The 18,559-nt window shown below is 38.0% G+C and overlaps 1 protein-coding gene across 2 annotated transcripts in view; it reads left to right on the forward strand.

Moving 5' to 3' along the window:
* The first annotated feature begins 6,442 nt into the window (after positions 1-6,442).
* The window catches only part of LOC129353727 (protein sidekick-1-like), a 355,296-nt gene continuing 343,179 nt past the window's right edge, over positions 6,443-18,559 (forward strand). For both annotated transcript variants that reach the window (XM_055023085.1, XM_055023086.1), the window contains exon 1: positions 6,443-7,458. In XM_055023085.1, the coding sequence (XP_054879060.1) occupies positions 7,362-7,458 (97 nt within the window). In that variant the 5' untranslated portion in view covers positions 6,443-7,361. The remainder of the gene's footprint in view (positions 7,459-18,559) is intronic.

Consider the following 18,559-nt stretch of genomic DNA (forward strand, 5'->3'; position numbering starts at 1 on the left):
GGGTTCTCCGTTGCAGGTTTTTGGAGGAGATGGTCTGGACAGCGAGAAATGGCCTTTGAAGCATCGCATATGTTATACCAGTCTAAGAGAAAAAAACATAAGTTAATGTAGTTACAGGAAAAAGTTTAAATTTCATATGGTAATTGAAGAGCTAGTGCATCAAAAACAAATACCAAAGTAACATCAGGGTAAAAAGATAATTTTTTAAAAACGTGTTTAATACAAAGTAAGCTTTAAAACATGCCAAATTCCTTTGGAAGACAATTTCTGTGTAGCTTAAGTCAATGCTTATGACTATCACTATTTGTGTCCTAAATGGACATATATAAGCCTGGGGTGTCAAAGTCCAGTCCTGGAGGGCCGCTGCCCTGCAACTTTTAGATGAGCCTCTGCTGCACCACACCTGGATATAATAATTAGATCATTAGCAAGGCTCTGGAGACCTGATCTACACAAGGAGGAGGTAATTAAACCATTTCATTCCAGCGTTTTGTAGTGTGGCACATCTAAAAACCGCAAGACAGCGGCCCTGGAGGTCTGGAGTTTGACACATGTGACATTAGCACCAGCTATCAACCACTCACCATCACTGCCTGAAGAATATAATGTAAATGGCCCAAGCACTGTTTCAGTCACTTCTTAGTTTTCACCCAAGACAAGATACAAACAACCCAGAAAGTCGCCACCCATCAGTTCTCTTTAAAGATCCAAGTTTCTTTCTTTTTTAAATAAAACGGGGGAAGTTGGGTGAGAGACAGCGGGGAGGGGCTGGAGGCTAGGAGGCTAGGAGGGGCTGGATGCTAGGAGGTAGCGAGACGTTATATGCCTGCGCTACATGCTGTAAGATTAACAACGGACCAAACCCGTGTTTTAAATCGAGCTTTAAGATAATGTATCAAACCCCAGGCGCAAAATGAAATGTACTACAGAAATATGAAAGCATTAAACTCACCTTTGGGTTAGCGTTCGCCTCCATAGTCGCCAGTCTCCGTGAAGCTGATATTTCTTCTCTATGACGTGGCGTCTTGTGATTGGCTGGGTGTTGGAATCTGACGTCCATTGCGCATGTCTGTGACCTGAAGTAACCTTGTCATTTTTAACAGCGAATTTTTAGACGTTGAATTTGAGACAGCGAATTTTTAGACGCTGAATTTTTTACAGCGAATTTTTAGACGTTGAATTTTTTACAGCGAATTTTTAGAAGCTGAATTTTTTACAGCGAATTTTTAGACGTTGAATTTTTTACAGCGAATTTTTAGACGCTGAATTTTTTACAGCGAATTTTTAGACGTTGAATTTTTTACAGCGAATTTTCAGACGTTGAATTTTTAACAGCGAATTTTTAGACGCTGAATTTTTTACAGCGAATTTTTAGACGTTGAATTTTTTACAGCGAATTTTCAGACGTTGAATTTTTAATAGCGAATTTTTAGACGCTGAATTTTTTACAGCAAATTTTTAGATGTTGAATTTTTTTACACCGAATTTTTAGACGTTGAATTTTTTACAGCGAATTTTTAGACGTTGAATTTTTTACAGCAAATTTTCAGACGTTGAATTTTTTTTACAGCGAATTTTTAGACGTTGAATTTTTTTTACAGCAAATTTTTAGCCGTTGAATTTTTTCACAGCGAATTTTTAGACGTTGAATTTTTAACAGCGAATTTTTTATCACTGAATTTTTTTACGTTGAAAATTCAGAGGCATTTTTTATTCAAATCCTGATGGCACATATTTACTTCCATAGAGATCAGATAGAAGTGACTATAAGACAAGGAGAAGAGCTATACAATGCTATATATTTATGCATTCTGTTAACTAAGGTCAAAATATATTGACATTTTAATATAGGCCTACATCACTTCATTAGTTGAGAAAACATAAGAGTGTTTTGTCCACCTGAGTGAACAAACATATAGACAAATCCTAGAAAAAATCATTTTTTGCAATTTTTTTCCCCCCACTTTTTTTCTATACCCTAAGAAAATCAAAAACACATTTTTTTTAAAAATCCTGACTTACAGGATCATAATTCATGCTTGTAAGGGTTGGGCTTCTTTATCTTTTTGTTGAGGCTATGGGTGGGGATTAGGATATCTGACCCTCCTTTCTCATGTTGTGTCCTCTACATGGGTTAAGGCAAATTACAAGTGGATCTCTTATGGTCTTTCTATAATGATGTTTTTTTTTTTTACTTATACTCTTCAGATATAATATGCTTTAATTTCTGAGTTTTGTAATGTAAAATTGAGTTTGTTTATTCTACTTAAAGTACATTATTTTTCTTATTATTCTCCTGTTGTCTTTGTATTGGATTCTTTTGTTTTCTCTGGATTTTCATCAGTTGGCGTTCTTTTCATTGAATATATTCACATCAGCACTCAACCCCTCCAATCTGCTGGATTTGAGTCCTCATCTTCAACCACAAACCATGACATTTCTTTCTTCAAAAGAACTTTCCATTACGTTTTTTCCACTGCAGTGATGTTTTCTTCATTTATATCTATATCCAAACTCTAACCCCAAAACAGGATTTCTTCTTATAGGAAGAAATGAGGCTTTGGGCCTCAATGGCAGCACCTGTTCCTCAATATGAGAATTGACAAAACACACACAGTTTTAACTTTTCAGCTGATCTTGAAATTAGCTTCTTGTTTCATAACTTATATATGTTAATGATTTTAAAGACTTTGTGCTTCCTTGAAACAGCTCTGAAATTTAAAATGTTTAAACTTGTCCAACTCAGGGTGATATATTCCATCATAAAGGAAGGAACATTCCTTAAAACAGTTTGTGAATTGTATTTTTTTACACTGTCAAAGAACAATATGTGACTTTATTTTGTACTTGGGAGGCAAAACCTTTCCATAATTTTTTTTATCTCAATGAAATTTCAGCCTGCACATCACTCATATGACACTAGGATATTCTATGTGTTGCATTTTGTTTTAATGCTAACCCCATCTCTTTAGAAAAGTTAGAAAGTGTATATTAATATGCACTGTTAATATACAGCAGAGGTGCCTAAGAGGTGGACATGACTCTATAACGCACATTAACATGATGAGGTTCTATGGAACACCAGGGTTCAATCCCTGGCTGGTGCTCTTCATCCATCCATTGCCTTACACCATTATCCCTAGTGGGGTCGGGAAGGATATGGTGCCTATCTCCAGCGAGACATTCCAGGTACACCCTGGACAGGTTGTGAGTCCATCGCAGGCTGATGCTCTATTAAAGCTATTCTGTTTCTCTATGTTATTGGTATGAGGCATGAAAACCTTTACTTTTAGTTACATTTTATTTTATAATGGAGCTGTTTAAATAGGAGCCTTCCCACTGATGAGCTGTACAACTGCACTGTCACTTATCAATGTGACTTTAACATTTCTAAGTAGCTAGTTTCTGAAAGCCTAGGGCAGCCCTGCTGTACAATTTAGTGGGGTTCTCTGTGGTCAGACCTACATAAATAAATGAAAAACTCCACAGAATTGCAGGTTTCAATGAAGGCAATAATGTAGTCAGCATCACATTTTGACATTTACATATTTTGGTGAATCTGAAATACAATAGATATTGGCATTTTGTTTATACAAATAAAATTATCCTCCTTTTTTTATGTTAAATAAGTGCAGCATCAAAAATATGATAAATTCTTTGCTGAATCACATTCACGTATTGATTTTGTCCATGCAAACTTGCCATTTTGCAGCACGAATAGTATTGTTCTTTTTGTTAAATATATTCTCCTTATGTTGTGATTAAAATGTCTAATTCCATTGGAGAGGAATGCACACTTTTAGGCTTCTTCTTTTCTCGCGTTGCCATGTTAAATCATGTTATCTGCATTTCATATATGAGGGGTTCTTCTTTATTGTCACTCACGCTTAACTCAACAGTAACTTGATTCAGAATGGAGTTACCTAGTTAGATTAGTCAGATAAAAACAGAGTGAGAAAGAGTTGTCAGTATGTCCTCTTGCCTCTTGCAGGATAATCATATGTCATAAAGTAGAGGTGTGGAAGTGGTGAGGCAAACGTGGTGGAACCAGGTTGAAATGAAATGATGATTTTAATTATTAAAAAAGTACAAAATAATCCAAAGTCCAAAATGCTGGCAGCACTGCTGAGCGGAAGTCCAGGGCTCAACACAGGCAGCAACAGGGTTTACAAATGGTCAGAATAGAGAGACTGGAAATAACAAACAACTAGGACCCAACGAGGAACAAAGGATACGGGTGGGGTTAAATACATAGAAGGTAATCACAGAAACGAGACACAGGGTTAGGGTGAAATCACAGTTTGATTTCATCCTAACCCTGGGAATAATCAAGGGGAGACAGGACAACACGAAGACTCAAAGACACAGAAAACTCAAAATAAACACAGAGAACAACACAGAACATCACATGATGACAAAAGCTCAAAATCACCCGTTGCAAGTCACTATATTGTCATACGTGTTTACGGAAGCCACAATGCAGGGAGTGTGAGGAGTAAGCACAATGAAGATGCTTAATAATGCAAAGGTAAACTTACAAAAGCAAAGTCCAAGAAACCAGAAAGATGAACTAAAGAAAATAAATAGGTCCTAAAGCAGTGAAGCAAAGAACAATAACAACCAGCGAGCTTATGTTTGGAAAGAAGAGTTTGAGAATGATAGTGGATGCAGATGTGAAACTGCTGTGGGAGAGAGCAAACAGCAGGCTGGGGAGAGGTGAGTAATTAACACAAAGAAAGCTGAACTGGACACAAAGAAACTAAACAATGGGAAATACAGACAGTAATTAAAGAGAAATACATCCAAATGAGTAAAGAATAGAACACAATAATAAATAAACTAAGACATTAAACAAAGAAATGTACTGCCAAGATAAATAATGATTAAAAAAAAATCAGAATGATTTGAGAGAAACCCCAATACCTGGGGTTTATCACAACTATGAGCTTAGCTTTATTTATATATTTGTTTATATGTTTCCCTCATGTATTGTTCATGAGGCAGACACCCTTTCAACTCTTAAGAGTAGGCTTGAAATGCTTTTTTTATATTGCTGATGTATATACACTGCTCAAAAAATAAAAGGAACACTCAAATAACACATCCTAGATCTGAATGAATGAAATAAATATGAAAATAATTTCCACCTGTTGTCTATTCCATTTGCACAACAGCAGGTGATATTGATTGTCAATCAGTGTTGCTTTCTAAGTGGACAGTTTGATTTCACAGAAGTTTGATTTACTTGGAGTTATATTGTGTTGTTTGAGTGTTCCCTTTATTTTTTTGAGCAGTATATATTAATCTATCCATCCTTCCATTTACTTACACCCTTGTCCCTAGTGGGGTTGGAACGTACTGGTGCCTACCTCCAGCTAATGTTCTGGGAGAGAGGTGGGGTACACCCTGGACAGATCACCAGTCTGTCGCAGGGCAAATGTCTGTCTGTCTGTCGATATATATGTAGGCTGAGTTGAAGTCTCAATTTTAGAGGTTTGCATTCTGTGTGTGTGAGCCAAACAAACAATGTGGCTTTTATGCTTGACATGTAAAAGAGCACTCACAGAGGGTTTCACATAAATGCCGGTGTAGGGGGTCCTGATCTGTAATAAACCTTTTTAAAGTGTCCAGTTTGAATTGTGGCAAACTGCATGGTGGTGGGTTGCAGGATCGGAATACCCTGGATGGGAGTCCAGCCTTTTTTCCAGAGATAAAAATCACCAAGTGGTAACATGCAGGTGCGGGCATGCTCCTCTTGCCTCATTCATTGTATCAACTATTAGCATAGCTGTATCCCCACTGCTGCAATTTTAAATTCCAACCTATAAAGACAATAAAGTCAAGCTTGTTCTGATATTGCAAATACTAATAAAATATATTTTGAAAACTCAAAGACTTGGTCAAAGTAACTAATACCTGTGGTAGTTTTTTGTTTGTTTGTTTTACATTTTAAAATGGAGCTGATGAAGGTTCCCCAGGTTCTTCTTTAAAAAAAAAAAAAAAAAAAGTTTAGTAGTCCTTTATTTCAGGTCTTTGAGCCTTTAATCAGACACCAACTTCAGTATCGTCTTTGGTGATTTGAGGGCTTAGGGAACCTGTCCACTACACACTTGCCCCCCTATGTGGGCTCCCCAGTCATAGAAACAGATGGAAGAAGGCCGACCAATCACAGAGGTCGGATAACAATCAATGGAAGTTTGAGTTTGAGAGTTTTGAACTCGCAAAGAAAAAACTGAAAGGAGGAAGAACGGGACAACTTAAAACCGTGGCAGAAGCACTATAAAAAGCAGATTTGTAATTATTAACGTTGTTACTTTTATCCAAAGGCTGGCTGTTAACGTAAAAGCTCTTCCTCCCTGTGCCTCTCTCTCCCCTCTCCACCAACCCCGAAGTCAAAGCAGAGCAGAGCAAAGCAGAGCAGAGCGGAGCGGCAGGCGGCGGCAGCGCTCAGCTCTGGAAGACACTTTGCTTCAGACGGTCTCCTCAAAGCTCAAATAGGGCGCCGACTTCCACCGAGACGGAGGAAAAAACGCCTGAAGCTTGCTTCAAATAGGAAGAGAATCCCAGTGAGTAAAAACTGAATAATTAAGATATATTTGAAGTGGCGTAGTTTTGGTCGGAAGCAGCTGAAGACTGGGACTGAAAAAAGCGAAGAAGCCTGAACCGGCGTCGCAGCAACAGCTTTTAGGTTTGACCCACTCGTTGTGTTTATCTATTTTTGTTTTCCATTCAGTACAAACCCATTTCCCTCAGACACACACAAGCTGCTCTCTCTCTCTCTCTCTCTGTGTGTGTGTGTGTGTGCGTGTGTGTTTTAAAACCCGTGTGTCGTAAATTTCCCCCGTTCAATTTGAGCTGCTGGAGCATCACAGCGCGACAAGTGAAATACGAGAGAAGGAGCGGAAATCATTTACTGCTGGCGTTAAAGTTGAGGGGGAAAGAGCAAAGTGGTACCCGAGATTAAAAGCAACCACAGGATCTCATTTTTTTTCAACCCAAATCCAGAGTTATTCACAGACTGAATTACTAGATTGTTGCAGAGAATAAGCCGATAAAACACACTGGAACGTATTCACTTTTCTGTTCATCAATCCAAATAAAAAGAGGCGTCGTGGGTCTCACAAGCTCTCTGGATCGCAGTGAGAGATTACGGTTTTCTAAAACCTGCCTTTTTTGAACGCTTGGCTCGGGAAGCTGAAAGGCTTGGCAGTGGGGAAAAACTCCTGGATCTTCAGTCCTGATCTGCGCTGCCAGCTTTTGGAGCACCGAAACATCGAGGCTCTTCTGCCGCAACACGCCGCGCGGGGCAGGAAGAGCTGCTGGAGTGAACCGGACTTTCTCCACCGCTTTTACGCGTGAGGATGAACCCGAGAGGCAGCAGTGAGAGATCCCGGAATGGGAATCTGCCTCTTTTCCTGATCCTTCTCGCCTGCAGCTCCCACATGTTGCACGGCCAAGGTAAGAGAGCTGTTTTTGATTTATCTGAAATCATTCGAGCAAAAATAAATACACAATGACTTTTTGATCAGTAAAAAATATAGGCTATTAGAAAGCATCAGCTGACAAACTCATCACTAACAATAACGAACAAGGGAGAGGTGAGATAAAGAACCCTGGAGAAAAACACAATGATTCATCAAAGTCAGTCTGGCAATTTGGAAACATATTTAGAGATTCTATTTTTCTTTTCTATTTAACTCCAGATACAGGCTAATGCGTATAATCAGCTATTGCTGTAATCCATGGAAGCAAGGGTGTAACTTTGTGCTGCAAGTTGGTGGGGACATGTGCTGATGAGGAAGATGCCTTTTTTGTGCTGAGAATACAGCCAGGACTTACCACACAGTCTTATTCAATAAATTAGGATGAACATCCTGACAAGACTTGTCAGATTAATAGTATATTTCAAAAATTAAATCTTTTAGCAACTATTAAAACATACTAAGAGCTATAAAGATGTTAAAACATTGGTTGGGGAGTGGAGTGACCATCAATATTACTGGATTGGACATCACCCATTCGCCATTACAGCTAGTGATGTGAACTTGTGGATGCCATTACTATGCTTTATTTGATGTCCACTAAACCAGACTGTTCCAATGCAGGGTAAGCAGGAATCTGTCACAAAAAATGGTTGCAGCCCCCATATTTCTTATTCAGTTTCTATACATTTTTAGATTTATTTATTTGTATCCCAAATGGGCAATCGGTGTTGCAGTAAGTACAAAGAATTAAAAGACAAAGTGAATTTTGTCTTAAATTAAAGCTGAGAAAAGTGCTGATGTTTGGATATATATAAAATATCTATATCTCTCCAGACATAAACCTGTAAACAGCTTGGTTTCTGTCAGTTTTGTCAAGATACCAGCGGTGGTTTATTAGCCGATTTAAACACCTGCTTTAATGATAATCTGTCAGAAAGTAGATATTTAGATTGCCTCATTTGAGTTAACTACTCCGAAACACACCAATCTGCACAGCGTGGGTTAATATTATGGTTGTCTAAGTCAAGCTATAGCTTTAGACTACTAACCCTGAGACTTTATATATATTTTTTAATTTAAACCCTTTACTGACCTGTGAAATGTGATTCTTTTAGATCTTATCTTGCTGTTGTAGTGTTGACCATTAATAGAAAAACATTGCTTCCCTCTTTCAGATTTTTTATTGATTGTGTCTTTTTCCCGACCACTGATATTCCAGACTAAATGCAAAGTAACAGCAGATGTGGCGCACTGCTGCATTCTGTATGACACATAAAGGAGAGGAGGTGGAAATTTTGGTGGGTACAGTCCCCATCAGGTCACAGTTGGCGGGTCCATGTCCACACCATTACATTGTCACATAAAATGAAAAAGCTTTAATCTATTATTTGGGAAAGTTTATGTGACAGACCAGTACAAAATAGTGTGTAATTGTGATTCTTAACCCTCATAATTTTTGTTGTAGTCACAACTACAGAAATATAGTTGCCTCTATATTTGTCTTGGAAATATAAAGGCTTAGAATTTTTCCAGTTTTAATGCACAAAATATCTCGGAGTCAGGGTAGATGTAGGGTGAAAATAAACTATAATTTTCATGTTTTGCCAAATCTTCCTAATTAGATTTAGGACTGGGACATTGCAAACATAACAATATGCTTTGATGGAAACCATCCCATGCTGACTGCATGTTCAGGGTTCTTGTTTGGTGGGAAGGAGAATCTCAGCAGCAGGAAGTATTTTGAAGCCTCAGACAGGTTTTCTTCCCAACGTCTCTTGATATCTCTCTGGTTCCTGCTAAAGAAAATTATCTCCAAAGCATAATTCTGGCATTACCATGTTTCACAATTGTGTGAGTTCCATTGTGAAACTCACACATTTCTACCACACAAAAATGTTTTGGCCAAAAGAACATAAAAGAGCCAATCTTCACAATATTTAAATTTAAATAGATTGATTGTGTTTGTTTATCAAATAAAATTTCAATAAATTTTACTAATGTTTGTTTATAATGTGACAAAATCCGAACAATTTCAGCTGTGATGAATACTGTTTTGAGATACTCAATATGACTGGATCTGTGCAGGGGTGCCTCCAAAAAGTTATGTGAAAGCTGAAATTTTTCTAAATTTACCAAGAATATTGCTGAGTTGGCAACTTAGAAAAAAATGATCATCTTGGTGATTTATCACTTCAACCCCAGTAAGCTGCTGTGTGAAAGACATTTTGGTCAAATGAGGTGAAAATGCCTGATCTGATTGATATTTTTTTAAGAATGGTGCTAGACAGCTCTGAAGAAATTGGCTTTATTTATATATTAGTTCATGTTTTTGAGTCCCTGCAAAATGACCATAATCTTAAAATAGGTCCCAACCCAAATATGCTATATTTCATCATCTGAAAATTTAATTTAAAGTAGGGGTGCACTGATATTACGACCAGCTGATAAATCAACTCTGATTTTCTTAGATTTGGAAGATGTGTAATTGGCTGATACTTATATGTGAAGTGGCTCTTATCCATTGATCTTCTTTACCTTGCCAAATATCTAAAAATCAAGTCACATTTTTGCTCTGCTGTGAGAGTCTGACTTACAGATCTGCCCACCATGTCCTGTCTGCCCATTCATTGTTAATAATAGTTGCCTGACTATTACCAACCCAGCAATTTTTATTTCCATAAAAAAAAAAAATCAAAAAAAAAATCAGTAATTTAGACATAGGGAGGGAAACATAACTAAAGTGTATTTTTCAAAAAATATTGGATGGAATTCTATCAAGCAAATTTATAGAGGCAGTCAGTGCCCCCACTCACGTATTTGGTGGCCGCATGGGTCTGAAAACGGTGTCTAGTCTCTGGTAAGCATGCTCTTAATCAGCAACCTTCTTAATGACAGCAGCTGATTTGGCAGGAGAGTTTACAAATGCGCAAACAATTAAACTCATGCAGACACAACATATTAACATAAGCTGCCCTGTATTCTGGTCCAGCTGACCAGAATAGGCAGGTGTTAGTATTAGTATGTGAGGCCTAATACTAATCCATTGATCCTGTGGCTGCAGACTGTGGCAACTGTTGAATATCACTACAGAGGAGAAGTCGGATATGATGAGATATTGATTTCTCACCAAAGCTAGAAATACTGAGTTGCCATGCCTCATCGGTGTACATGTGCTTCTTTTTTTCCTTGTAGCTCCGGTTCAGGGGAAGTTGTGCTGCTGAATGTAGGGCAGCATGTTTCTGTTCTGTGTCCTCACTGTGTCACAGTGGCAAAACAAAAGCACAGAAAAGGTCAGACTGGGTGTCGACACGCAAGCCTTTCTGTGGGTCACAGATGGCGCAGTGGGAGAAGAGGGGGAGGCTGAGACTTTTTTGAAAAAGTGGGTAGGGGATTTGGTGGGTCTCAGGAATGTCTGTGTGAAAGAGAAGTGGGGGTACACTGCTTCAGTGAGAGTGGGGAGGGCTAGTAGAGATAGATTGGTAGTGAAAGGTGGGAATGTGGTGCACCATGGCTGTCACTGAGAAAGCTGTGCCTGCAGTTTAATCGATGATGATGATTATATGACAACTCCTCAGTGTGTGTCAAAACTTGCTCCTTGTTGCACAGTTTGCTTTTCCCCCATCCCTCACTTCTTTTTCCTGTGGCTGCAGAGTCAGCTCTTTCAATTCTCCCATTAATGTCAAGGTCTCACCATAAGATCCAAGTCGACAACCCTCTGGCTCCTCCACAAATACTTTTCCCACCCTTAAATCCCTCCAGCTCCTCCCAGCTGTCTTGACTGAAGGGGTTGTGGTTTGGGATGTAGATGAGGGGGAGTTAAACTGAAAATGAGTGAACCAAATTTGGGACAAGGCTGGGCTGGTGGAAGGGGAAGAAGTTGGACTATTGATATGGTAAGCATCGCCAAGTGACCAATCGAAGCCTGTAGATTTTCCAGGCTCCGACCCCTTCGTCTCGCATTTATTAGGACGTTTGGTTTTAGGAGCGGAAAGATGAAATTCATGACGCAAGTTTGATTCTGATCCTCTCACCTCCCACCCCCTTCTGCCTCTATTGCTTCCTCCCTCCTTTCTCACAGTCAATCGATGCCCACACCCCTCCTCATAAATTTGAAGGTTTATATGAGCCAAATCGTCGTTTCTGGGAGCACATTTAAATAAGCTCATCAATCTTTCATTTTAAAGTTAAATCATGGCAGCATTTTGCTGTCTCTTTGCTGCCACTTTTTCTAGTCTGCACCACTTATCTGCTCACCTCTCCACCCTCTTTCTTCGTTATTCATAACTCACCTCTCTGCTCCCTCCACCTCCGACACTGCCTCTCTGTCACAGAGTGGTCTCTGTTCCACAGCCATTTGACTTATTCACATCTCCAGAAAAGATTCAGACTGCACCCAAACCTGGTCTTCGGTGGGAGTTGGAGGAGAGGTCATTGTCTTTTTAAAAATGTCATGCAACATTACAGACAGACTTTGTATGAAATCCAGTGCTGTCTTTAATAGTGCAGATGGAGGATGAAAAGCTACAGTGACTTGGAAAAGTTTCATACACCTTATGTCATCCACAGTTTGTTACGTTACACCCTTAAGTGTATTTTTGCAGAGTTGTACATGTACAAAGTAGTTCATAGTTGTGAAGTTGGAGGATGACATGAAGTTTTTAAAGTTTTTTGCACATCTACACAGAATATTTTTCTTATTAATTATTGCAAAAATAATTCATAGAAATAGCATGAAGCACATAATGTGAACAATAATCTTCAACAATTTCCATAGATATTCAATTGAATTTTGTACCGGGCATTGACTGATTCGTTCTTGCGTGTCAGCATACTTCACTCTAAACCAGGGGAGCTCAAACTTTTTGAGACTAAGATCTACTTTTTCTCTCAGCAGCCAGCTGAGATCTACCTCATGACACGAAGACATAAAAATTGTAAATTAAACCCTATTGACTCATTTCCTATATGAATATACATCAGTGATATTAGAAATGACAAAGTGATAGAAAAACTAATGCGGTTTCTTCCTCAGTGAGATTCTGACACTGGGAGCAGGTTACTGGTTTCTCAGTCAGAAGCTGGTTGCAAACCTGAGGCCAGCAGGTGTCAGTCAGTTATGGGAGATGTGAAATTTGGTTTGAAGATGTCAATATGAGAAACTGCAGACTGATTGGAGGAACCAATGAGCTCTATAAAAATAAAGCCAATTCTTCTGAAGCTGGGATCTAATTAATTTAATTTCACATAATCATTGTGGTAGAAGCCATTTGTTTTGTAAAACTTAATAAAATATATTTGTCCTACTGGATGTTTGTTACAACACGTTTACTGCAAACGAACGAAGGAATAAGTCCAAGTTTGTCGTTCATTGATGGTTCAGAAACTACAGCGGCTGTAATGAACCACAGCGAAGATAAAACCACTAGAATAGGTGATCAGCTCAAAACCACTCGCACCTTTTACTTTCCATCTCTCTTTATCGTTAAGCACACGGCCTGTGCCCCACAAGTCCAGCAGAGATTACGTTAAAAACATTCAGTCCGTTATAATATCAGATTTTCAAGCTTGATGTTTATTTCTCGATTATTAATAAGCTTCTCATGAACACAGCGGTGGTTGAATAGCTAATTTAAACTCCCGTCGGTCTTTGAGTTCCTTTTTATTTTGCTAATGGAACCGAAACGCACTAAATGTGCACCTTGAAACAATAATTACTAAGATTATTCATTTTAACATATTTGTTGATTTTATTATTTAATGAAGCTGCAAATGTTTTGGATTTTAGTGAATATTTTGATAAGCCTGTCAGAAGAGGAAGTGCTGGTCTCAGCATCCTGGAGGCCTTCAGTTTGTCATCTGCTGCCGAGATCGACTCAAAACCTTCTTGCGATTGACGTACTGAGCACCCTGCTCTAAACCGTTCAATTGCAGATATAGTTTTTGTTGAACTTCAGCACAAGTCCCAAGCCTCCTGTAGTCTCTTGGAGGTTTTCTGTCATGATTACTCTGTATTTAGTTCCATTTATCCTCCCTGGCTCCTTCAGATTCTGGCTGCTTCATTATTCTTGCTGAAGAGAAACAAACCTGCAGCATGATTCAGCCATTACCTTACATCACAGTGGAGATGGTAAATTCAGGAAATTATTCCATAATTATTTTTCTACCACATATGCATACCATGAAAGAACTTTCAGAAAACTCATTTAAATATTTCTGCTGTGTCCACTGGATCAGGGGTGCCAAACATTTTGCTCAACATGGACCAGGCTTGCTCTCACAGATAACTTTGTTGATTTAGAGGATAGTTTAAATTTATAATCTTGAGTCTGACCTGAACCCAACCCAATATTTTGGCAGGTTCTGGCCAAAATTATATACTTGATGATCAGACAGGGTCAGAACCTCTGTTGGTGTTAAAAATGTCATGCGAAGCAGAGCAGAGAGAAAACTGCATACGAATGCACAATATAAAGTTGTACTATTTCGCTTATTGTTGTCTAAATAGAGAAATAGGTAGTTGACCCTGTCAAGGAAAGAAAAAATGCAGAAGTTGGACTGTATGAAGCGCAGCAAAACCAAAGCACACATTTAAGCTGGTAGCAGTCATTCAGACTCATAAATCTAATCAGAGTTAATTGGTGTGGTTGGATCAGGTTTGACACAATGTCCATGGGCTCGGGCCAGGTCGGGCTGGATATTTTAGGCCTGATCTAAATTGTGCTTGGAAGGGAGGAAAAGAAATGGCATCTTTCACGAATAACCTTGTGAAACAACAACATGCCATGCTGTGCACTGGCTGGTAAATGTACGGAGGCGATGAGGGTTCTAAAATAAAACTGCATTGCTTTTATTTTAATATTTCAATGCTGCCAAAATTACAACATCTTTTCTGTCCAGTACCAATAAACCCAAGACCCTGTGCAGGTCTTGGACTCAGAGATTGAGGAACAAACTACTTTTATGATTTTCTTTCAACAGATTTCTTCTTGCCAATTTTCCTTGAAAGCCAAACTTGTGAGTGCACAGCTAAAACTAATCCAATCAACTTATTCTTCTACATGAGCTGTGGATTTTTTTCAGCTTCTCTAGACTTACTATTAGCATCTTGGCTACGTCTGTGATTAGTGTGCTCCTTGTCCGGCCTGTTTGTTTAGATATATGGCCATGTCTTGGTAGGTGTTTTGTTAATTCATACTCTTTATTTTCTGATGATCAATTGACCTGTCTGCTGTCTTCCTTATATTTTTTGTCTCTAATGTTCACTCAATAACTTATGAGGGATTCACAGAGCTGTTGGGTTTTTATTGTAAATGCATTATATAAACTGGACTCTTCCTAAAAATATAAAAATACAGAGAAGTTGGGCACAGTGGTAGTGCAGGAGTGAAATGGACAGCCCTTATGTAGAAGCCTTTGTTGAAAATCTTCCCCTCTCACAGCCGACTTTCTTGCCATTTCACTTCCTTATAAAAATACAATGAGGTTTACTTGATCATTTATGGAAATGATCAAAGGACATGTACTTTCTGTGTGTAGGTTTGCCTTTATTGGCAATGCTGTTTGGTGTTTTTTTTTAACTCAGCCCCAGGTAGTGTTGTTGTCAAGACCACCAAACCCATGACCAACACTTAACCAGAGTGTATCAAGACTGAGACAAGACGAAGACTTTTAGGTCTGAGACAAAGACACAAAATGGACCTTAGATGGTTGGATCTGAGTGTTGAGAAAGTCTTTGTGCTTAATGTCAAAACCCAATCAGAGACCAGCCAACACTATTATCATCAGTAAAGGCAGACTAACTTAACTGTGCTGCTATGACTACAGGGTGAATAAGAAAGCATCGGCTAACTGATTATCATTGTTTATACAACACAATCTTTTAAAGAATTCCAACTTTCTGGGCTTCTGGAAAGTGACACTCACATGACCCTGATATGTCTGGACCTTGGACTTCTTGCATCTTGTGGCATTTTTATTTTCTAGAAATATATGGATATGCTATCAGCAGAAAAATGGTAGTATTCAGCATGATTAACTCCAAATTATTCTTTTACCTGGAAGATTGACATAGAAAGTTTTGTTGATGTAATCAAGAAGTCTGTTTCTGACAGGAAATGAATAGGTATCTCACAAGATAGTCTTCATGTTATATAACGCTAATAATGATACAAGTTTATTTAAATAATGTTGTAAATAAATTTTATTTGTCTATATAAAATTTAGATAATATATATATATATATATATATATATATATATATATATATATATATATATATATATATATATATATATATATAATTTGTTTATCTAAATTTTTATAAATCCCTTCTCACCTACCGCGGGTGGTTCTTATCATCTCTGAACTCGGGTCCTCTACCAGAGGCCTGGGAGCTTGAGGGTCCTGCGCAGGTTGCACTGGTTTGTTTTGTTGTATCACTATTTAGTACCTAAATAAGCCATCAGTTGATTAACATTTTCTTGCTTAATTTGTACAACAAATTGCTGATAATTCTGATCTTTGCCACTGAGAAGCGTATCCTAACTGGAGAGGTCCATCACGACCCTCTCTGGTTATAGAAATGTGCGATTTATGAAGCTTTTCATTTCTTTTACTACTTTAAGCTAAGCATCAACCAATCACAACTCCAGTTCTTTTCACTGCACTTACTATAAAAGACCTTTAGGCAAGCCTCATCTTTTGAAGGGTCCCAAGATGGCTGCCACAAGACGCATCCATGAGGTATCAACAAAAGGTGTGTGTGGTACACACTCGAGAACTTAGAGAAAAAGACATTTCTTCTTAACAGACTGAGTGGAAAATCATCATAATTAACAAAAATAAAGGCATTCAAACATACACCTATGTGTTATGCAATATACTTAGTGGTAAAGTTTCTGAAATAAATGGACTTTTCAATAATGGGTTGGTTGTCAAAGAGTCTATTTTCTGAAAACAAAAAACAAAAAAATTTCTTAACACTCCAAGTATATATAATTCTTGTTTGAACATCTTTGTATCTTTTGTGAGTTAGAAACTGGGCGAGAAGGAAAATATACCAAGGGCAGTGTGAATACAGAGTCTGACATCAAACAGCAGGATTCATACCCATTGCTGTGTGAAGGCTAGTGATGGCATAGTTACTTTGAAAAAGTAACTTTAATCAGATTACTGATTGGCCTGTCACGATAACAGATTTTGCTGGGCGATTGTCTCAAAAAGTTATTGTGATAAACGATAATATTGTTTGATAACCTTTTTACATTGATTTAATGGAAATTGTGTAATAATACATGAGATTTCCTGTAAAAGATAGATACAATTTACTTTCAGAAGAACACTTAACACTGGGACTGATACACAAAATAAATACAACAACCAAAAGCAAAAATGAAATAGATTCTGTCTCCATTAACAATAAATGTACTTGAATAAAAACTATACAATATAAAGCCAAAGTAGAAATAAATACTGCATTCAACCAAAAGAGTGCAGATTATGAAGTCTGTATAGTATATTTCCCTTCAGTAATAATTAGATTTAAATAGAGAAGAATCCGACTGCCTGATGCAATAGTTCAAACTACTGGATTTTTTACCCCGAACAACAATCTTAGAACATTATTCGTTCTAAATTGTCACTTGTGTTGTGTGTTATGGTCGATCGTCGTGGCCGCTCCGATCTAAATCAAAGATTTGCCCAGACTGGGAGTTTAATGCAGCCTGTTGAATGTGATCGGTAGCCAATCAGTGCGGATTCTCCTCCGTTCTTTCTGAGGGGAAACACGGAGGGAATCCCGAACAGCTGACACGGTGCAACCGAATTCCAGCAGACATTGGAGATGATATGTGGAAACATGAATGTTTATTCAACATTTCGTGCAAAGAAAATATAACTAACTCGGGAAGAGTTGGAGCGAAATTTCTACCAGAAAACCCGGTAACTTTTCAGCTGTTCTTCGTTAACGTGACATAAATAGGTTATAATGATTTTCATTCAGTCAGACTGACACTAGCCACATACATGCAGGTAGATTGTAGTAAGGAATTGATTAATGCCTGGTTTCAAAATTAGTGAACTGGAGTTATTATTTTGTGTCCATTGTTGGACCCACACGGTTCAATCGAACCGTTTACGAGGATTTCCGACGGCTAATTTGTGGTCTCTCAGGTTTTGATAATGGGTCGACAATCGGCGACATAAGATGGTGCAGCACGCGCTGGGCATTACTCTAAGGAAATGAGGAAGGGAGGGTCAGTGGAGTTGAGCTTTTTCATTCAGTGTCATCAACAGTAAGGGAAAAAGGCAGGAAGAAAGAATATAGACAATAATTGAAATGAGGTCCATAGTTTTAATTTATCGTGCGATTAATTGATTTATCGTTTATCGCAACAAGCTTAATTACTGATTACTTCTTGAAGAAGTAACTTAGATTACTGATTACTGTATTTGGATAAGTAATCAGTAACATTAAAGTTACATAAAAGTAACTTTTTTAGTTACTTTCAGCCAGTGGCAGAGCAAGACTATTTTTCAAGGGGTGGCCAAAGGGTGAGCAAAGCTTTATCAGAGGGCTCCATATACAAATGGACCGTTCCATGGAACAAAAGGAAAAAATTTTGTTTCCTTTCGTTCAAAAATTAATTAATATAACTAGTTAGGTTATAATTCAAAGCTTTCATATGATATAGCCTACTTACATTTCAGTCATTATAAAACTTAATGGTTTTTCACATATTCTTACCACACATTTCAAGCAAGAGCTGGGAGAAATAAAACATTAGAGGGCAGCATGTGCATTAAAACATGTGTTAAAAGAATCTGTCTAAAACACGAACTATTAGCTCTAGCATGGCTAATATAATAAACGAGGCACTACGCAGCAGTGCACAACCATTTTTTTTTCTTTTTAGAAATGTATGACAAGTGCTGCCTCTCATTAGGAAGGTAACAGCGGTTACCTTTGGGCGGTAAAATGTCGTAAATACCTGCAAAACTCCTCGATGGTGTAACTCTAAAACCGTTGATGTGTTTTCTATCAAGCAGGAACCACATGTCAGTTTAACCAATGAACA

The sequence above is a fragment of the Poeciliopsis prolifica genome, unplaced genomic scaffold (genome assembly GCF_027474105.1).
Source record: "Poeciliopsis prolifica strain line A6 unplaced genomic scaffold, Auburn_PproV2 SCAFFOLD095, whole genome shotgun sequence".
NCBI lineage: Eukaryota > Metazoa > Chordata > Actinopteri > Cyprinodontiformes > Poeciliidae > Poeciliopsis > Poeciliopsis prolifica.